Source organism: Rhinoraja longicauda, chromosome 17 (genome assembly GCF_053455715.1).
Source record: "Rhinoraja longicauda isolate Sanriku21f chromosome 17, sRhiLon1.1, whole genome shotgun sequence".
NCBI classification, from domain to species: Eukaryota; Metazoa; Chordata; class Chondrichthyes; order Rajiformes; family Arhynchobatidae; genus Rhinoraja; species Rhinoraja longicauda.
In genome coordinates this window covers 12,823,716-12,846,801 of record NC_135969.1, presented here as the reverse complement: position 1 = coordinate 12,846,801, position 23,086 = coordinate 12,823,716, and the positions used below count along the sequence as shown (strand labels likewise).

Genomic DNA, 23,086 nt, shown 5'->3' with positions numbered 1-23,086 from the left:
GCTGGATCTACCTATCACTTGCCAGCTCCTGCCCCACATGTATGTTTACCATCGGTACGTACATCAGTTAAATTACTGAAAACAACAAATATTCATTTAGCTACTAATAAGATAACTTGGTTAAAAGTAGCCGTGTAAACAAAGGTTCAAACAGAACAAATTAAATAAATACAAGGGTGAATATTGTTTTCGAGTTGTTTTTAAAATTGCCAGGCTGGGCAGGTTTATACAACTGTTCCAGGGAACAATTAAACTAGGAGACAATTTTGTATTGAATAGTGTAAAAATATATTGAGATACATGCTCATGATCCATGGAAAATTAATAGGTCAAAACCAACATGGTAGTTACAAGATGGACAGATACTCTCAAAGTCGAAAGCAGTAGATCACACTGAAGCTTCAAGTCGGATTTCATTCTCTCAGGCACTTGATTTGGGCAAGGTTCATCAGTTGTACATGTACCATTGCAATAGACAAATAAGTATAAATTAAAGCACAGAGGCACCTTTCTGACCCACACCCTCAGTCTCTCCCAATGGCAGTGTGGTCAAAGCCAGGAATTGTTCTTCATAAATTTTAAATAAATTTTAAAATAAAATTAAATACCTATATCGAGTATTACTGAGGCTTTCTCGATTCCCTAGTTTATTCATCTGCACCATGCTATCATGGTCACAATAAATGGTAAATTGGAAAATGAACAAGGGAAATTGAAAAAAAAAGGAAAAGAGATTTAGTTTAAAAATAGCAAACACCAAACTGTACAAACTCTATGCAAGAAATAATCAAATCAGTACAGTTCAAGCGATTGTAAATGGATGAAGACAACTGAGCAACTGTACAAGAGTATTCATTAAAAACATACGAGGGAATAACTCTTGTATTTTTTCATTATACAGCTCAATGACAATGATAACTTATTTTTCTACAAAAAGCAGTGCTATTGATTACTCATGGATTTGAAATACTATTCTGCATTCTGCACACTCCTAATGAAATAATTACCTTGCAGCTGAAAAATGCTGCCAATTTTAAAGTCAGACAGGCCTAAGTTATGTTCCCTGGGAAATGATCACTCAATGTTCTTTTGGTTCCTGATTATCTTATAAATGTATTCTTACAACCCCATTGAGCTGCTTTAGAGATCTGTAAACTTTATTTGAATCATGTCAAATAGGATTTTTTTTAATGAAAAATATACATGCATCAATGATGGAGAGGGTTTGTGGCAGGAGCTGATGATGGTAATGCACATTATGATTCATGAGGAAAAGGAGCTTTTGCTGTTCCTATGTGCCTCGTGCAGGGCTTTGCACAAAGCAGAGGATCAGGTAATCTCCCAATCTTCTTTGTTGTGGCCATTGGAATTATTTTATGTGCACTTTCTCTATAACACTTTCTCTATAACACAATATTCTGCAATCTTGTTTCCTTTCTTTTGTACTCTTTTGTACATCTGTTGTACTCATGTGTGGTATGATTTGCCCGGACAGCATGCAAAATAAAGCTTTTCTCTATCTCAGAACACATGACAATAATGAACTAATACCAGTACCAAAACCATGCTGGCTATGCGAGTTACCAAATGCTATGTCTTTTGATGATTATGCCAAGGTGACCATACAGATGAGAAACTGAAGGAGCTGAAGATTGATGCTGCTTTGATGTCCGAGCAGGAAGAAAAATCATTGTAGCAAATTCTCTACCTCTGACGAAAGAACTGCAGATTTAGAACCAGGCGATACTTGAAAGCTGCTCCCATCCATTTACTTGTTGATTGATTGATTTTTCACAGAAAGGGTGGTGGGTGTATGGAACAAGCAGCCAGAGGAGGTAGTTGAGGCTGGGACTATCCCAGCGTTTAAGAAACAGTTAGACAGGTACATGGATAGGATAACTTTGGAGGAATATGGACCAAATACAGGCAGGTGGGACTAATGTAGCTGGGACATGTTGGCCGGTGTGGGAAAGTTGGGCCGAATGGCCTATTTCCACACTGTATCACTCTATGATTGATTAAAAGATGAAGCATGGAAACAGACCCTGCGGCCCACTGAGTCCCCAGCGACCATGGATCATCCATTCATGCTAGTTCTATGTTATCCCACGTGCATCCATTTCCTAACATATCCCATATTCCTGGCAAAAGTGTTTTATCTCATCTCTTAAGACATCAGACTAGTTACAAGTTTAGATATGAACAGCTCGTGTCATCAATCGTTTCCACTCTTTACTAGTTTCTTTCCATTTTATCAACATTATTATTTTCATTGCTCGACTAAAATTTCTTCTATTGATCCTCTTTGCTTTAAGTCCACCACTGTGCACATTTCTCTTCCCTGTATCTCACTAAGTTTAAATCCTTCCTCAATACATTATCTCCCATCCTACTCGAAAACCGTTCATTCCAGAGGCTTCGATTTTACTGGGTGCATCTTATCAAATAAACATGGGTACACAAACATGTAGTAAAATATGGGCAATCATTTTTGCTATTCATCTATCAATCTCTCTAAAGCTTGGAACAAAATTCACACTGACAGCAGTTTCTCAATTTCTTAACAGCAATTAGTTAATTAGCTTTTGTTTCATTTTCTTTCAAGTGAGATCATTTGCATATCTCCATCAGCAGTAAGCCAAATCATATACTTTTGTTTCACAAGACAGCAAAAAGCAGAAAATCTTCAACTATTGTGTAATTTTGTGCAGGAAAGCAAGTCACCAATAAAATATATTAATTCTAAAGACTTTCTTCAGATTTAACATCCACATTTATAAATGGGCAGGATTGAAGAACTTAACAGCTATTTCAGTATATAACAAAATACCGAATAAATGTCAACATCTGTAGTAAATTTAAAAATACAAGTAAAAATGTCAACAGCGTTGCTTTATTTTGATTAATATGGAAGTTTGGACTACTTACAGTATTGATTTTTTCTTGGCTTCCTTCTGTGTTGGGGCACAGGAAATTCTTGCTACCAACAAGGATATCACAATGTTCATCTAAAAGCAGCAAACATCTGAGTGACTATGTATAATAGCCCAGACTTCAAAAAGGACTCGAAATATACAGATGAAGTGGGAAAAAGAAACTGAACAGAAGGATTTTCAAATAAGTCTATCATGACAGTAGTGGTTTCATGTACAAGGTGGGAGATGAAATACTACAAGTCTTAAAGGGTTCATATATCCAATGGGAGGGCCAGATGCAATTAACAGTAGCATTCAAGTTGTTAAGAATATATTACATTTTGTATTTTCGCAGACAATTTGGAAGTCATTTTAATTTTATCAGTAGCCTACAAGGCCAGAGGTCAGGAGTATATTAATATAAGAATATATTACATTTTGTATTTTCGCAGACAATTTGGAAGTCATTTTAATTTTATCAGTAGCCTACAAGGCCAGAGGTCATGTTCCATATCCAAAGAATTTGGATTGTTTGGATTATTTCTCCTGTTGTTTGGATATGGAACATCAGACCCTTAAGATGGGTGGTTGAAGGGAAGAACTGCCAGCAGGAGAGGGTAACAGAAATAAAATAGCTAGCTAGATCAAGGAAAATAAACAATTCAATGAAACATGATTATTATTATGCCACAAATACATTTTACAGAAGGCACAGAGCTCCAATACTAATTCTAAAAATATTACAAGAGTTGAAGTCAGATTTACCACAATAACAACTGCAATTGGTCCAGCAAAGCTCCAGATCAGCTTATCATGTACAGAGATCCAGCAGAAATCAGGATTTCCATAACCTTCTGGATCCAGACCTACTGCAAGACCTGGAAAACACATAAATAAACCAAGAGAACATTTATAAACCAAGAGAAACAGAAAATATGCAGATTTTCAAATCTTCTCAAAGACTTTGTAAAAACTAGGCCATCTAGTAAGTGATTTATTTTCTCAACTTATGGTAAAGAGTGCATCGAATATTCAAGAGGATGTTGTCAGGACTCGAGACCCCGAGCTTTATGGAGAGGTTAGGCAGGCTAGGATTGTATTCCTTGGAGCGTAGGAGGCCAAGGGGTGATTTTCTAGGGGTGCATACAATCAAAAGGAGCATAAACAGGTTGCATGCACAGAGCCTTGGCCCCTGGGAGGGCAATCAAGAACTGTAGGGGTTATATTTAAGGTGAGAGGGAAATTATTTAAAAGGAACCTGAGGATGGTGGACACATGGATCGAACTTCCAGAGGAATAAAAACATTTAAAAGACATTTGTACATGTACATGGCTCGGAACGGTTTGGAGGGATATGGACCTGGTACAGGCAAATGGGACCAGCTTGGATGGTGCATCTTGGTCAGCTTGAACGAGTTAGGCCAAGGGTTCTGTTTTTGTGGTTTAGTTTAAATTAGCTTAGAGATATACAGCGTGGAGACAGGCCCTTCGTCTCACCAAGTCCGCACCGACCAGTGATCCCCGCACATTAACACAAGCCTACACACACTAGGGACAATTTACACTTGTACCAAGCATACAAATGCAAGCCAATTGACCTACAAACCTGTACGTCTTTGGAGTGTGGGAGGAAACCGAAGATCTCGGAGAAAACCCACAAGGTCACGGGGAGAATGTACAAACTCCGTACAGACAGCACCCGCAGTCGGGATCGAACCCGGGTCTCCGGCCCTGCAAGCACAGTAAGGCAGCAACTCTACCGTCACGCCACTGTGCCACCGTGTATGATTGATTATGGGCATGTGATTTGGGAAAGGCAATAACAGATGATAAGACAGAGAAACTAATAAATAGAAAGTACATTATTCTTTGTAGTTTAATTCAATAGCATAAATTGTATTATTTTTGTTGGGTAGCTACAGTAATCTGCATAGTAATGTAGGTGGCCTAGTGAAATGGTTACAATAGCAAGGATGACTTATTGCTTGGCTTAGAGGTTAAAATTGTACATAAAGTACTAAGCAAAAATAGTGAATGACAGGTTAAGACCCAGAATTCGGAGGAAGATACAAGTGGCATACAGAAAATACTGAATCGGAGTATTTGTCCTTTCTAAAATAGTGTCAATCTTAAAGATTTATTCTATTTGTGGGCCTATATACTTACAGATCGAAATGTGATCTTGCAGGCACAATTTTTACCTCTACGCCATGCATTAAGTCATCCTTGCTATTGTAACCATTTCACTGGGCCACCTAATTCACTGTCACATGCCTTTTGTGAACGACACCACTGATCCTTGGAGAGAGTATAAAACTAACAAATCCTCCCAAATTCCTCCTCAATCGGCTTTTATGCTCAAAACTAACTGATCTTATATGGAACCCAAGCCAGGCGACTCTCATGTGTGCTGGCACAGAAGTGGATCTGCAATCACGCATTACAGCCACTCCACTCTTTTAAACCTCTACCCCAACAGCAGCATTTATTAATTTAACTATGCTATTCCCTTTATCCTGCATCTGTAAACTGTGTACGGCTCGATTGTAATCATGTATAGTCTTTCCGTGGACTGGATAGCACGGAACACAAGCACGGTGATGTAGGGGTAGCACTACCGCCTTACAGCGCCAGAGACCTGGGATCGATCCCAACTATGGTACTTGTCTGTATGGAGTTTGTACGTTCTCCCCGTGACCTGCAAGGGTTTTCTCCGAGATCTTCGATTTCCACCCACACTCCAAAGACGTACAGGTTTGTAAGTTAATTTGCTTGGTATAATTGTATGAATGTAAAATTGTCTCTAGTGTGTGTAGAGTAGTGTTAATGTGTGGGGACTTTTGGTTGAAGCGGATTTGGTGGGCCGAAGGGTCTGTTTCTGCGCTGTATCTCTAAATTAAACTAAACTAAAAAGATTTTCACTATACCTCGATACACGAGCCATAAACTAAACTAAACTATAACTAAACATTTTCCCATTAAACTATTCCAATATTCCACTTTACAAAAGTAGTCTGACTTAAATGTGTTTTGAAAGTGTAAGAGAAAGGTCGGAGGGCTTGCTTGGATTAGAGAGAAGATCCTGAATCAGCAAATTTCCCCATATTTTTATAGGAAAAGACAGGAACATAACGTTATACTAGGCAAACACAGAAATGCCCAGCATGTGAGTATACACTTATATTACTGCATGTAATACTGGTGCCAACCTGTGATGATGGCAGGCACTCCCCATCCAATGGCATAATAGAATCTCATGGCACCATAGTTGATGTTCCTAACTTCAGTGTGCATACGGTAGATGTGAAGCCATTCTACGAAGATCCAGGCAAAAGTAGCCATAAAAAAATAATGCAACAAGATAGCAATCACTGTGCATAGGAGCTGTGGCGAAAGAATTTATGATGGTTATTACAGTTCACACTGAAAGGTCACATTTGTAACTTCATACTATGCAACTCAATTTAGTATAATTTCTATCATCTCTAAATCCGAGAAATAAATCGTATACCAGCATTTATTTTATAAACGCTTCAATATTGATTGTAATTTAGTTATACAGAGCAAATGTTTTGCATTTTGTCAAAGGTAGCAGTTCATTTTTTGGGGATCAGTTGAAGCTCAATGGTCTATTAGGATGGTAAATGATATTAGAATTGTTCAAGACAGACACAAAAAGCTGGAGTAACTCAGCGGGACAGGCAGCATTTCTGGAGAGAAGGAATGGGTGACGTTTCGGGTCAAGACCCTTCTTCAGACTGCGGTTCTTCAGAATCGCTCAGCTGAGTTGTTGCCCCTTAACTCTAATCTTGCAATTTCATATCCTCCACACAACTCCTTCCCTTAGCAAATTCCATAATTTCAACACTTAAAATCCTCCATGAATTAGATCTCTGCAAAGAATGATTATCATCTTTACTTTAAGCTGAAACAGATCAAGGGAGTAAGCTCGGGTTCAGGATACAACGGAGGCTGATATGAATAGCAGATAAAAAGAAGCAAAACAAAATACAGCAGTTATAGACACAGAGTACTGGAGTAACTCAGTGGGTCAAGCAGCATCTCTGGACATGGCCGGGACCCTACTTCAGACTGGCCATAATGTGCTGGAGTAACCCTGTGGGTCAGGCAACATCTCTGGAGAAAAAGGGTAGGTGGCATTTCGCATCAGGTCACTTCTTCAGACTAAAAAAAAAAGTTTTCTACAAAATACAGCAATCTGTTAGTTGACATAAAGCTTGAATTTAAAAAAAAGATCATTTTCAGGAGAAAGAAAAAGCTGTGGAAATTAACCCATTCTTAACAATAACGTCATTTGGTAGATAACTCTTAAAAATTAGTTCTTCAGGACTTCTCTCCTAGAGATAAAACATTGTACCTGTGCAAAGACTACACATTACATAGATCACACGTTTCCATTTCCATCAACCTAAAACAATTTTTTGTGGGACTTCAGAATGTTTGAACCAGCCTTGCTGAATTCACACTGTTACTGAGTACAGGTGACACCCATGTTACAGAGGGGTGGAAGTGCGTTGCTAGAAAACGGGCTGTATTGTAACTTTTCATTTAACGGAGCCATGTCGTATGCACACGCCACAAGAAACGTGAGGCGTAAAAAAATCTTTGGACTTATTTACTTTCTTTCAAATCTTCAAATTCAAATACCGTATCAGTATCAATTTCTCAACTTTTTGGATAGTAATTTGTGAATTCTGTGCGGGTGAATTTATGAAACCCCAATGGCTATAATGCTGGTGTAACATCTGTAGTGTTCTTGGATAAGTATTGAGCATAAAAAATATTCATAGAATTTGTAAATTGAACATTGAACACACACAAGCTTGTGCATTATCCATAACTTAAAGAACACCTAATATCCAGTGATTCTTTAACATATCTGAAAAATCTTACCCATTCCCACACTTGAATCATTGCACCTCAGTATGACAGGCAAATACATTTCTTTAAACTTTTCATCAGTTTTTAAATTATTTTCTCCAAGTATACAGGAGTGCACTGAAAGGTGTAACATGGCTGAAAGGTTCAATAATGTTTTAACACATCAAATTATCTGGTTATCTGATCTCTGAGATTATAAGGCATAGACTCATGCAGCATGGTCACCTGCCCTTCAGCCCATCTAGTCTGTTCTGACCAGGAAGTATCCATTTACATAAAACCTATACCAGTCTCATTTTATTCTCCCCACATTTCCATCAATTTGCCCTGTATTCTACCACTCATCCCACAGACCAGGGTTGATGTAAATGGCTAATTGACTGACCAGCTTTCACATCTTTGGGATATAACAGAAAATGAGAATATGTGGAGCAAACCCATATAAACATGGGGTGACTGCGTAAACTACACAGACAGCATTGGGAAATAGGACTGAATCTGGTTCGCAGCCCAGCTAGCTATTCTACTACATTGCTCAAATTGAGTCTTCGTTCATTAGATACCCCTCCAAATTTTATTGTTAGGCTGTATCTGTTTCCAGTGCTCAAGTTACTTTGCAACAGTTATAGTTTGAATCAGGTATTTAAAAGCTGCGTATAAGTCAAAACATTCATGTATAGCAAGCTCTTTATAAACCTGCCAATGCAAATTCAAATGTATCTACAAAATCTAACACTCATAAATTCATAAGTGCACAGGTAACAGAGCAGAATTAGGCCATTCGGCCCATCAAGTCTACACTGCCATTCAATCGTGGCTTATCTTTCTTTCCCTCTTAACCCCATTCTCCTGCCTTCTCCCCATAACCCCTGACACCCATACTAATCAAGAATCTATCTATCTCTGCCTTAAAAATATCCATTGATGGCCTCCACAACCCTCAATGTGCTTGTTCTGTTCCATTAAATAATGCCGAACAAATCATGTCTTAAGTCAGTGATCTTTGTAGAAATTATTTATTTCATTTCAATTTAACATTTCTATTTATGTCTGGCACTTTTGAATTGTGGCAGAGATGCCATATCCTACATTTGGTAAAGGCATTATATATCTTGAGAAACCCCATTACAAACTTCAAATGAATTATTTTGATGTTCTTGTTTGGTTCTGCATGAATGCAGCATTTCTGTTCAAATATGCCCCATCCCAAAGCCCGGTCCATTCAGGTGCATGTTAAAGATTCCTTCTGCACCTTGCAGAGAATAATATAAAAGTTAATCTCAAACATAGAACAGTTCTTCTAATATAGACACAAAATGCTGGAGTAACTCAGTAGGTCAGTTTGGTGACGTTTCTTCCGAAGAACGGTTATGACCCGAAACGTTTCCAAAGATGCTGCCTGACCCGCTGAGTTACTCTGGCATTTTGTGTCTATCTTTGTTGTAAACCAGCATTGCAGTTCCATCCTACATAGTTCTTCCAATACCTTGTACCAATCATTTTAACAATGCCACAAGAATCACATTTTGACCAGACATGCACGTAATCTATAGGATCTTACTGTGCTTGTGTACGCGCAACAGTACTTTAAAAGATGAATGTTATTTACTAAGAGCTATGGAATGTTCCAAGGGGAAGAAATAGGTACTGCATAATGCAAGCCACACTTTTTCTTTGAAAGACAATGGCAGACCAAAATTTAGCTATATAGCGTTTGTTCTCATTACCCAGTGTAACTGACAATATCGTTGGGATTTCTATGCATGCATTAGTTTACACAAGCACAAAAGTCCAACCGTACAAACACTGAATTTTGTAATTTCTAGTAATACCCCCACTTTCCCCTTCCCCCCCCACACTGGTGTGCAGACATTTCTCCCACCATCTCCCACCACCGCAGTCACCCTGCTCCTTTGTTTGCTCACTTCTACCCCTCCCATTTCCCTTTTATCTCTCCTCTTTACCCACCCCTGTCCCCTTCACCCATTTCATTCCCTCCAGCTTTACATTTCACTCCTCCTTTTCATTCCTTTCCACACCCTTTTTGTCTGCTTTTCACCTCTCGCCTTTGTTGCTATCTCCACCCACCTGCCAATCCCTCTCCTCCCACTCTCACTATCACGCGCCAGGCTTTGCCCCATCCTCACCTCTCTTCTCCAGTTTTAACTCTCCTATCTCCACCAGTCTGAAGAAGAGTCCTGACCATTCCCCAACCATTGCTTCCACAGATGCAGCCTGACCACAGAGTTCCTCCAGCGCTTTGACTTTTTACAAAAAAAATCCACAAGCTTGCTTTCAGCAATTTGTTTCTGAAACAGAAAACTATGACTTCTCATGCAGGAGAGAATTTATCTTCCCCTGTCTGAAGTAATCAATTATCTCTTTTAAAAAAAAAATTAAAAATAATATTTACAATACCTTAAAACAAAACAGAACCCACCACCATAATATAAGAGAAACAAATATACTAAATAAACCATTATACAACTATGTTACAATCCTTGTCCAGGATGCATTCAACCCCATGCGGTGCCCAGCGGTCCCGGAAATCCTCCAGGGTGCCCGTGGACAGCGCGTAGTCCCTCTCCAACACCACCCGGGTGCGGATGTAACCCCGGAAAAGGGGTAGGCAGCTGGCTCGGGGAGACCAATTATCTCCTTGGTCTTGTTGGCGTTGAGCGAGAGATTAGTTTTGTGACACCACTCAACCAAATGTTGTGTCTCCCTCCTATATGCTGAATCATCACCACTTATCACCTCATAAATTGAATGGATGGCTGTGAGAGACTTTTGTTGTTCAAAAAGAGTTTAAGACTTTGTTGTTAAAAAATATTCTTTAATCAGATCTGGATAATCTTTTAAACTCTTTTTGAGGCATAGATAGGGTAGACTGTCAGAACCTATTTCCCTAGGGTGGAAAAATCAAATACGAGAGAGCAGAGCTGTAAGGTGAGAGGGGCAAAGTTTAAAGGAGACTAAACCAAGTGGACCCGTTGGGCCCAAACCTCTCCTGCATTGGTGCAGCACCCTCTCCTCCCCCACTCCCCCTCCCCTCCCCTCCCCTCCCCCTCCCTCCAACTCCCTCCCCTCCTTCCGCTCCCCTCCCCCCCCTCCCCCTCCCCTCCTTCCGCTCCCCTCCCCCCACTCCATCCCCCTCAACCCACCTTATCTCCCCTCCTCCCCCCTCCTACCTCCAGTCCCCCTCCATCCCCCCTCCCCTGCCCCCTCCTCCCACTCCATCCCCCTTAACTCCCCCTCCCTCCCTAGGAGATAGATTTAAACTTTAAAATGAGAATAACTTAAAAAATATAACATCGATTTCAATGAAACCTCTTCCATTAGCACCAAAGGGACGACGGTGAGTAAGGTGGGCCTAAAATTGTTGCGCTATCGTGTACCATTTTGGCTGTAGTTCAGGAACAAACAAACAACCGAGAGTTTTAGTATATAGATGTGCGGGGCTAGTTTTTTTACAGAGGGAGGTGAATGCCTGGAATGTGCTACTGGGAATGTTTGTGGACGCAGATATAAAAATGGCACATGTGACTTTTTTGAATAAGCACAGGTTTATGCAAGGGATGGAGGATTATGGATTATGTGCAGGGCTTGTCTTAGCTTCATGTTTTGCATAAATATTGTGGGCTGAAGGGCCTGTTCCTGTGCTGTAGTTTAGTTTAGTTTACAGATACGGTGTGGAAACAGGCCCTTCGGGATCACCAATGACCACCTGTACTCTAGTTCTATCCTACACACTAGGGACAATTTACAAAAACTAATTAACCTAGAAACCCGCACGTCTTTGGAGTGTCAGAGGAAACCAGAGCACCTGGAGAAAATACACACGGTTATAGGGAGAACATGCAAACTCTGCACATACAGCACCCATAGTCAGGATTGAACCCAGGTCTCTGGCGCTGTAAGGCAGCAATTCTACTGCTGTGCTGTTCTATTGTACTGTTCTATATTCTATTTTATACAAAGGATGATGCGCACCTGGAACACACTGCTATGGGTGGTGATGATAAAATCAGATCCATAAGTGGCATTTAACAGACTTTTGGATAATCACATGGTTCTGCAGGAAATGGAGGGATATAGATTATGTGCAGATAGATTATGTGCAGATAAGAGTTAGGCTTGGCATCATATTCGGCAGAGACATTGTGGGCAATGGGGCTGTTTCTGTGCTGTACTGTTCTACTGCATATTTTATTGGGTTGTTCATATTATTTTTTTAGAAAGTGCTTGGAATTTTTGAAAATGCTTTAACTCTTAAAAGCAAATTATTTGAGCTTTTAAGTTTTTTTAATCTTATTATGTTTTAACAAGTCTGCATTAAAAAAAAAAAGGAATTTGAAAGTTTAGGGAAGTGTGGGGAATTTGCTGTCAATGTGCGGGTGGGCACTGTTTTGAACTCCCCGTGTGATAGTTTATAATAACGTGGATGCCCGTCTCTGGTGCTGAGAATGCTTCCGGTGGTGCCTGCAAATTCCCATTTAGAGGGTAGCCAGAGGAAAAGTTGTATCCTCGTTAGCCAAAGTCAGCAGTTAGCCAACTCCTTAATCAGCTCCGGTGCAAATCAACAAGGGGTTTCCTGTCCAGTCCACCACCAAGAACATCATAAGAACAGCTGCCCAGAAAGCTAACACCTTTGTGCTTGCCAAATTTACTGTGTTTATCAGCCCTGCTAAAAAATTCTCACGCATCACAAGAACCAGCTCGCTATTAATCTTACTCCAAGAAAAGCATTCAGCTCAGTCTCCCAGAGCACACCAGGAAGCTCTCTACCCAAACCAATTTAACTCAGTCCAGTAGTGCAATCTTTCTTCAACCAAATTCTGATTCATGACATTCAAACACTATTTAAAAAGATGTTATTAGTTTTATTTATTTTTTAGAGACACAGCATGGAAACAGGCCCTTCGGTCCACTGGGGAGTTCACGTGAACCTCGATTACCCGTTCGCATGAGTTCTATGTTATCCTACTTTCGCATCCACGCCCCACATACTCGGGTCAAATTACAGAGGCCAATTAACCTACAAATCCACACGTCTTTTAATGCGGGAGGAAATCGGAGCACCCAGAGGAATCCCACGCAGTCACAGGAAGAATGTGCAAACTCCACACAGACAACGCCCAAGGTGAGGATCGAACCTGGGTCCCTGGCGCTGTGAGGCAGCAGCTCTACCAGCTGCACTACTGTGGCATAGATGTTATTGGTGACAGGGTCATTTAGAAATTAAAACAGATCTGTTTTCCTGCTTAGATATCCTCCTCATCTCCCCCACACCATTCTGATATATTTGTTGTTATTTATAAACCTTTGCCATCTTCGTCCAGATAAGCAACAAAAAACCATTTGAAACTATCTGAACAAACGTTCTGAAGAAGGGTCCCAACTCGAAGCGTGGCCTGTCCAGTCTGAAGAAGGGTCCTGACCTGTCCATTCCTTCCACAGGTGCTACCTGACCTGCTGAGGTCCTTCAGCACATTGTGTTTTGAACAATAAACCATTTATCGATCATGAACATTACCCTGTTACGGATCTTCCATTTTACTTTCCCACTTACTCTACAATTTGTTTTATTTACAAGTTTTCCTGGTTCTGGAAGAAAGGTCATTGCTTTTTCTTTTTCCATAGATTTTGCAAGACTTGCTGAAAATTGTCAGCATTTTCTGCCTTTTTTTTCAGATTTCCAGCATCTGCAGAATTTTGCTATTGAACTGCTTTTTCTTGTGTAATGATTCCATAGATCTGGTTTGTGCTTGAATACTAACATGATAACCAGAACAATGCAACATGCACTGGTCTCCACGTCCTTCCTAAATATCCAAATAGCAGGTAACATTAGATCTAGCCCTCCGACTTTCCAGCCCATGTCCACGCTTTGGACTTGTACATCTGAAAATATCTTCAGCGACGTAATTAATTTGAACAAGATAAGATTATAGTCTGTGACCATGTTAATTCTTCACTTCCAGAATACAACAACAAAAAGACATGCTCTCTGACATTTCCTGGACAAATTGAAACATCTTCCCATATTGGGAAAATCTGTGGAGGTGGAACAACATTTTGTTATCGATACACAGCACCCTACAGGGTAAGGACAATCGGCACCAGATAGAAGCTTAGTTTCCAGCTTCTATGTCGTGTACAAAAATAAGAAATTGAAACAGGAGCTAATCTTTCAAAAAGAGGAAAATAAGCAATTTGTATGAGAGGAGTACAGAATGCTTAGCACAATACCAATACACCAATAAACCAATACATCAAAAGGGCAAAGTAAATACAATATTCAGAAAGCCAAACTGTATGAGGTGGTCAGGCTTCAAATGTGATCAGATTGAGAAAAATAGGTTGTTGACAACAGAAAGTATAAGGAGAGGAAAGAGATTTAAAAAAAGATCAGACAACAAATAGGAAAATCGTCACCCATTCCTTCTCTCCTGAGATGCTACCTGACCTGCTGAGTTACTCCAGCATTTTGTGAAATAAATACCTTCGATTTGTACCAGCATCTGCAGTTATTTTCTTACAATAGGAAAATTGTGATTGCAATCAGAAAAAAATGTAGAAAGATACTCAAAGGATGAAAGATGATTAAAAATAGGCCCATGAACACAGGAAATCGAGACTGATAAAAAGCACAGGGGTACATTTCACTCCAAGACTGAAGTATGTGCTGTTTGAAGATGTGATTATGGGAAGAAATCTTCTGCAGATTGGCCCGCTTCCTTACCTGATTTTCTGTTTGATTAATTCCCAACAGGAAAACTAGCTCAGCGGAGAACACAGCTGCCACAATATTGCAGTGGATGCCACGAATATTGGATTTCAGTCCGTTTAGACAAGACAGGATGAAGAAAGTGAGAAGCAGTGTGGCAAGAGACACGCTGATACTGGAGTAAGTGACGATTGCCAATGTTTCTAGGTCTCCTTCAAGTTGCTGCAGGAATATTACAAATAGGCTTTACAAGAACACAAAAAGTGCAGTTGATAAAAAAGACCATTTGGCATGAATATAATTGTTGTTTCCTATAAAGATCATATTTCAAACACACAGCCTTCCCAATATTTATTCTCTAGTATGAGACAAGAAAGTACTCCCATCTTAATTTAAATTGCAATTCTTAGAATGGAAATTTGTGTCGCAAGATTAAACTGTCCATTTATGCACTGTGGCACCAGGAGACTAGAAAGTGAGACATGTCATTGACTGGGAATTTCAAGCTATCCCAGGTAAAGGCCGCAGTACAGATATAATATAAATAATCTTACAGTTAAATATTTGTGATTGTTTATGTTTTGAAACCAAATATAAAGTAGTTAACTGACTACGTGAAACCACTTGGTGAATCACACTTGGTGTGCTGGCCATATTTTCAGGGTCCCTTGGTCAATAAAGCAACAATCTCCCAAGGTAAGTGATTACGCTATTGTCTCCAGTTCTGTGATCAAAACCCTTGGTTTTCATGGTTTTGAAGGTGTGCCCCACTGATGGAAAAGCTTGCAGCATTAATCGACAAACACATAAGCATGCTGCATCAAAACACATTATCTTTTAAACATGAACTCCAAATCATGTATAACCAGATGGCGTTCAGCAGAATTAGAAAATATTTATACTTGCAAATCTTTAATTGTGCCCACCTTGCCAGCACAAGGCTTGCAGTGGTTGAAGATGGCAGCTCACCACCACCTTCTCAAGGGCAAATTAGAGATGGACAATAAAATCTGGCCTTGCCTGTGATGCTCATTTCCATTAAAATGAACAAGAAAAAATAATCCAAATGTGGCTTAGTCTTCTGAAATTAAAAAAAAGGCAAGAGAAACAAATGATATATTTACCCCATGAAAAAGGATAATATAAAAATGCAGTTGGAAATCTGCTTGCATACAAGCACACTGTCTGTATTCCTGTAAGTACCTTTCCTCTTTGAACCTGGCATTTAATACAACACAATGTTATCCAGTGATGAACATTCTCGGATAAACTAATGTTTTGAATCAATGTTCTGCTGTTCGGAGGCTCAAATTTTTCAAAACGGTGAGAATAATTGGTAGCATTTTAATAATGCTTACCTCACGGTGTGAGCTGTCCATTAGAACCCCAAAGATCCCAAGCTGTGAACATTGACAACGGACATGTGTGTTGTTTCGATCAACAAGATCGCAGTCCTTTGCTGTCCATGTGCCAGTTGGTTCAGACCTGCAAGGAATCATGACCATCAGTTGAGTAAGTCTTTAACAATTCTCTTAATGATAGCGGAGTCAGGGGGTATGGGGAGAAGGCAGGAACGGGGTACTGATTGTGCATGATCAGCCATGATCACGGTGAATGGCGGTGCTGGCTCCAGGGGCCGAATGGCCTACTCATGCACCTATTGTCTATTGTCTAATTGTGATCAACTTAAGTACAGCTCTCACATAGTGCTTCTCACCACTCTGGCAATATAAAATAAAGCTAAGAAAACTTTAAAGCTGCAATTTAATGCACTTTAAAAAAAAAGATTTTACTTTGAAATTTCTGTTGCACATTTGCAGTTTCTCTATTCTGACCCCTAAACCTTCCCCTGGTGCATACTTCATTAGTTCCTTTTCCATAATCACCCAAAAGCACGATTGATTGGCCTGATTTACCAACTCGCATCCCCACCTATGCCAATCCTGCTGTTTATAAGCTTATGGGCTTCAAATTTCACTGTACAGCACAGTTGAAGGCGTGAAATTTTGTGAATGTGAAACTAACCGCGAATTTGATAACTCAAAACAGCATCAAAACACATTAGAGTGTTGAGCCACCTGATTGGTTTTCTTTTCAATAACTTGCAAACTCGTTAATTGAAATTTCACAGCTTTCATCAAACAGTGGCATCTGGAATTTCTATTGAGGTTCTGATTATTACACAGACACGAGAGAGAAACCCCAGACAAAGTGTAAAAAGGTTATCTCTGACATTTCCTTGACAAATTGACATTTTTTTTCTCTTATTGCGAAACTCTGTGGAGATGAACTACATTTTTGTCTTTCCGCAGCACCCTACATTGTATGGACAATCAACACTAGATAGAAGCTTAGTTTCCAGCTTCTATAATGTGTAAAAAAAAACATAAGAAATGGAAACAGGAGCTAATCTTTCACCTCAGCTCCACTATCCTACACTAATCTTATTGATCTCTCTCATGCATATACCCTGTGAATAAGCTCCAATAACCCTCTTGGGTAAAGAATTTCAGTGATTCACTACTCTTTTGGGTGAAGAGATTTCTTCCTGTCTCAGTTCTGAATGGCTAAGGCTGTATTGTAAGACTGTGACTCCTGGTTCTGGTCTCCCCAAATGGGGGAAATATCCAGCCCCTATCCACACTGTCAAGCTATTGTGCAGTTTTCACTGAGATCATCACTGATTCTTCAAAACACCAGTCCTGGACTGCTTAATCTCACTTTGCACAGCAAACCCTCCATCCCAGGAATTAATCCAGCGAACCTTCACTCTCCCTCCTCTGTTGCAAATCCATCTTCCCTTAGTTGGGTACAAATCAAAGCGCAACATTCCAGATGCACTCTCACCAGGGCAATGTATAATTAAGGTAGGATGTCTTTAGTCTTCGACTCAAATACTCTTGGTATAAAGGCGGCAATACTGTTCATCTTCCTGTTTTCCGAACCTGCTTGCCAACTTTCAGTGATTTGCGTGCAAGATATTGATTCTCCAACTATCTTTCAATCCCTCACTATCTGAGGGAGAGCTTCAGCTTCTTATTCTTCTCACCAAAATTGATAACCTCACATTTTTCCATATCATGTTCCAGCTGCCATTCCTTCCCCATTCACTTTGCCTTCATATAACCTTCTGAAATCTCTGTGTCCTGTGTCATCCTCACAACTGAACTTTGTATCATTAGCAAGCCTGGATATATTACACTTCCTCGTCTCATCCAGATCATTGTATGGATTGTGACGAGCTGGGGCCCCAACACTGATGCACCCCAGTAGACACAGCCTCCCAACCCAAAATAACTTGTTCATTCCTTTTCTATTTTCCGTCCAACAACCAATCTTCAATGTATATTAGTAGAAAGGCAGCGATCCTAGAAAATTATCCATATCGCAAAGATTTCTGGCAGGTAAACCATATCATTTGCGCATGCATCAAGAAAGAGAGTTGACTAAAATTGCGTTGATTTATTTACTTTTTCTACCACATATAAAATCCATGAGAGTGAATTTTCTTCTATATCCCACCAATGCGACCACGATTTCTAGAGCCACCTCCTTGAATACCCTGGGATGCAGACCATCAGGCCCTGAGGATTTATCAACCTTCAGTCCCATCAGTCTACCCAAGACGATTTCTCACCTAATGCAAATTTCTTTCAGTTCCTCTGTCTCCCTAGATCCTCTGTCCTCTAGTACATCTGGGAGATTCTTTGTGTCTTCCTTAGTGAAGACAGATCCGAATACCTGTTCAACTCTTTAGCCATTTCCTTGTTACCCATAATAATTTCACCCGTGTCTGCCTTCAAGGGACCCACATTTGCTTTAACTAATCTTTTTCTCTTAACATACCTAATGAAGCTTTTACGGTCCTTTATATTCTTGGCCAGCTTCCCTTCGTACTTCATCTTTTCAGCCCATACTGCCCTTTTTGCTACCTTCTGTTGTCCTTTGAAAGTTGCCCAATCCTCTGGCTTCCCGCTACTCTTTGCTGTGTTATACATCTTTTCTTTTAGTTTTATTCCATCCCTAACTTCCTTTGTCAGCCACGGTTGCCTCTTACTCCCCTTAGAATCTTTCTTCCTCTTTGGAATAAAGAGCCTTCAATTTTGTCTTTTTAATTAGTTTTCTCTGTGCTGCCTCTATTTTGAAATATATTTACATATTTCTATCTTTTATTTCTTTCTGACAAACTCTGGTTATTATTATTACTATCAATTTTGCTACCCAACACCTTTATTGTCTAACCATCTAAATGTCCCCTCACCAGAACCCATCCCTCATTATTTGAAGTCTAGTCTACAATCCCGGTTATTCACTTCACTGGGGAACTGGTCCAAGCCTAATTCAAGAGAAGCAAATCCCAATTAAACAGCCCCCTCCTTCCTCAATACTGGTGCCAGTTTCCTACCAATAGAAATCCATTCCCTCCACACCAATGTTTAAGCCAATGATTTAAATCTATAATCTTGTTGAATGTATGTGCCTGGCTCAGAATGTAATCCAGAATAATTTGCCTTTGTGTTTTGTTTTTCATTTTGTATCCTTAGCTACTTATACTCCCTTTATCGCGGGGCTTGGGTTGGTTCGCTGCGGACCTTTCACCGTCCGGCGTGGCCTGGAATAGGCCGCAGGACTTTCTCCGCCCGGCGGGGGCTTCAATGTTGCGAGCCTGACCGCGGGAGAAGACGGCAGGGAAGAAAAAAGACATTCTGGCCTTCCATCACAGTGAGGAGGTGACTGGAGGAGACTCACTGTGATGGATGTTTCTTTTTTTTGTTTTGTGTTGGTTTGTGATTGTGTGTGTTATTGAGTTATTTTTATTGCTTCTTATTGTTGGACTGTGGGAAACGGAATTTCGTCCAAAAGACTTGTTTTTTTGGATGACAATAAAGGCGATTCTGATTCTGATTTAACATAGCTTCCTTGTTGTCCATTCTATTGCTTCCTATATGGACTATGCCAATTGGATCTTTCCCCTCTCATTCCAAGTTCCTCTCTAGGTCCAAGGAGATGCCCTCCCGTTGCCCCATCCTTTGGGATTCACACTTATGGCTGCAGGGAATGGTAGCAAAGCCTCTGCCTATTTTTTCTCATTCCCCCTGCAGTCATTGTTTTTGTCCACACAACTCCAAGAACCTTGTTTCCCCAAAGCTACCTTCTAGTTTCTGATATCTGCCTCATTCTTGGTCACACCCTCCTGTCCCTCTTGATCTACATTACTTAATCTAAGGAATATGGTTGTTTCTTGAACAAAATATCCAGATAACTTTCTTCCTCGCTGATGTATTGCAACTTTCAAATCCTGGAATTCCCGAGTTGTTGTTCCGAGTTGCAGACCCTTAATGAGGATGTGAACACGATGGATAATGGTTTCCATCAGCTCTCACATACTGCACCTCCAATATATCAATTGCCCTGGCATCCCCGTCTTTATTGAATATAATACGTTTATTTATTGCCCATACCTCATCAAAGTCCATATTGTGCAGACACGACACTCAATGAGCATGGTATACAGTGCAAAACACAAATTCATACTGACATCTGACATTGATTTATCAACAGATGAGGTAATAACAGTAAGAATAAGCTTTTCCTAAGAGCTAGTATGATATAATTCTAACAAAACCTGAAATAAGGACATAGATGTTCTATTCAGACAGAGTAATTTGGCTTTGTGTACTACATTGTTGAGGACTGGGAGCCACAAATCATCCTTATAGCCTTTCTTTGCAGATGTGCTGCTCATAAATTACCAGACATTTGAGAAATATTCCCAAACATTTTTTCTGACCTAATCGAAATTTGATACCGTAAATAATATTATTTTTATCAATTTTGTGTAAGTTTACAATAAAAATATCAAGTGCGTAACAAATGAAAAGCAACATAGTCCAGACGACATTATGAATAATTAAAAAAATATCCGGAACAGGCAGAAGGTGGTAATTGAAAGACAAAGCTCTGCAGAAAACAGCTTTGCTTTACTCTTACATTTTATAGTATTGCCATGTTCCCTTGACTCAATTACTGCATTGTACCTCATTTGCAGCCATCTGCACAAAACAGCTAAAGACGTCTACAGGTCAAAAGATCATGGAGCTATCACAGATTACGATTGGAACAGGGTCAAACAGAGTTTGCCAACACTAATCATTCTCATTCTCCAAATATGTTAAAATATTACCACCCATTCTGGTTGACAGCCTTCCCTTTTATATGAGGTATCTTTGTTCTTTTAAACAGAAAATAATTAGATTTTATAAGTAAGTGGCTGGCCTATGAGACCCACCTGACACCAGGCCACATGCCATGAAATAGATCAATGAAAGTGCATATGATCTGCACCACCATACAGTAAAATTACGTTACTTAAAGAATACATGCAGTTTTGAGGGTAAGGAATGCAAGTCAAGAAGCTGCTCAGTGCTTGAAAATACTGCCATTAGATTGCAAGACTTCGATGGAATACGTAAATTGGTTTTGTTGAAAGGAACAATGATGCCATTTCTTTAATCCAGAGCATAAATTAAATACAGGACATGGTGAGGAACAGATGCTGACTATCCCCACGCCAGACAGGATAGAAAAGATGTCCCTATTTATTTGATGGGAAAAGGTAAATGTTCAATAATTTAAAACATATTTTGCTTAATCTTTTTGATTATTTTAGTGGGGTTCTTTTGATTGATTTTACTTACAAAAAAATGTTACACGCTTTATTATTAATTATTGAAACCAATTTTGCAAGAGGCAAGGTTGGGACAGAGTCTTGCCCTCTGCCATAGTGTGTCAACTTATTCTCGAGTCTGCTGAAGCCTTCTACACCAGGCATCCTGCATTGATAAATGAAGCCAAGTCTGATGGGGGTTAGGCATTGAGCTCAATCCAGCTCGGTTAGTTCCATATAAAAAATGTTATTCGTTAACTTTGTTGAGAGAATTAAAGAGTTCATCTTCCTTAGAGTTCCCCAAGCATCCAACTGGTACAGCATAGTTGTGGTGCATTGTACATCAGAGGGGCAGATTTCTCACACAAGGTACCTATTTGGAGGGCAATTTTCTAACATTGATTATTTCACGAGAATATACTTAAGGTGAAATGAATGCAACAGGAATGAATGTATACAATCAGTCTGAAGAAGGGTCCCGACCCAAAATATGAACTATCCATGTTTGGATCCTTAATCTGCTGAGTTACTCCAACACTTTGTGTCTATTTTGTAAACCAGCACCTGCAATTCCTTTTTTAAAAGATTTTACTGCTTCACTGCAAAATTTCCTCATGGTATGTCTACTATGAAGATCTCCTCTCCGATGGGAATTCTGCGAGACCCTTTCTCACTGCTTCTCATCTGTGATTCCTGCTGCTTTCCTGCACTATCAAAGCCCCCCTCACCTGTATCCACCTATCCCTTGCCAGGCTTTGTTCTGCCCCAGCTCTCTTCCAACTACGTTCCCTCCGCCACCACAATCAGTCTGAGAAGGGTCCTGATCCAAAACGTCACCTATCCATGTTCTGACATGCTGCCTGACCCATTGAGTTACTCCAGCACTTTATCTTTTTTTGTAAACCAGCATCTGCATTTCCTTGTTTCTGGGCAAGAAAGTTTATCAGAGTTTGGCACTGATGATAACATGCCCAAACATGACGTAACTAACATAAATAAAGTACCTACCTTTACATATCATAAAGATTTACTTCATTTTGCTTTAAAAGAGCCACGCAGTAACACTCTCCTCCAACAGAGTACAGGTGCTCCTCGACTTACAATGGGATCACGTTCCGATAAACCCATCGTAAACCGAAAATATCGTAAGTCGAAAATGCATTTAATACCCCTGATCACGTGACCGGAAGTGAGCTACGGCTCGCTGCCGTTGCCCAGCTTTTGCACCATCGTAAAGTCAAAATATCGTAAGTTGAGGAGCATCTGTATTTGGATTGCTGATCTGTTTATCAAATCTAATACATGCAGATACAATATGATCTTCTATACCAAAAGGTAATGGGTAACATTAGAACAAAACGTCAGAGGGGGTTTACTGTAAATGTAAGAATAGTAGCTATTGTAATTTTGGTTCAAGCTCTTTTTACTAGAGAAAGCAATTTAAATTTATTTCTTACAGACCTTTCCCACAGCAAAAAAAAACACATCAATAGGTGGCTATTTTGGGAATAATGCCCAGATTTGATTAATAGCCAAATCAATACAATGTCAAATAAATATGTCAGCCTAAGATTAATTATATCTTTTCTACATCACTATGATTATGCCAACTTCCAACTAATTGGAGGGCTTCCATTTTGTATTGAACCAAAACAAATCAAGAAATTATACATTGGAATGGTACATTTACAGCCCATGGATTAAAACAATTCAAGTAATGTGACTAAAAATACTGTAGGTAGGGAGGAGGGAGAGGCTGAGCATTTTGTAATCCAAGGCTCATGAAGAGGAAGAATCAATTTGATACTGATAGGCTTTATGTTTTAGGAAAAATATTCCCAGAACTTCAGTGATGTTCAAACAATATGTTGG

The 23,086-nt window shown here is 39.7% G+C and overlaps 1 protein-coding gene across 3 annotated transcripts in view; it reads right to left on the bottom strand.

The window, feature by feature from the left end:
• The window catches only part of celsr3 (cadherin, EGF LAG seven-pass G-type receptor 3), a 188,664-nt gene that overhangs the window by 28,633 nt on the left and 136,945 nt on the right, over window positions 1–23,086 (bottom strand). For all 3 annotated transcript variants that reach the window (XM_078414152.1, XM_078414154.1, XM_078414153.1), the window contains 5 exons: window positions 15,906–16,032; window positions 14,563–14,769; window positions 6,125–6,299; window positions 3,681–3,793; window positions 2,929–3,008 (listed from right to left, as the gene is read on the bottom strand). In XM_078414152.1, coding sequence (XP_078270278.1) covers window positions 2,929–3,008; window positions 3,681–3,793; window positions 6,125–6,299; window positions 14,563–14,769; window positions 15,906–16,032 — 702 coding nt within the window. The remainder of the gene's footprint in view (window positions 1–2,928; window positions 3,009–3,680; window positions 3,794–6,124; window positions 6,300–14,562; window positions 14,770–15,905; window positions 16,033–23,086) is intronic.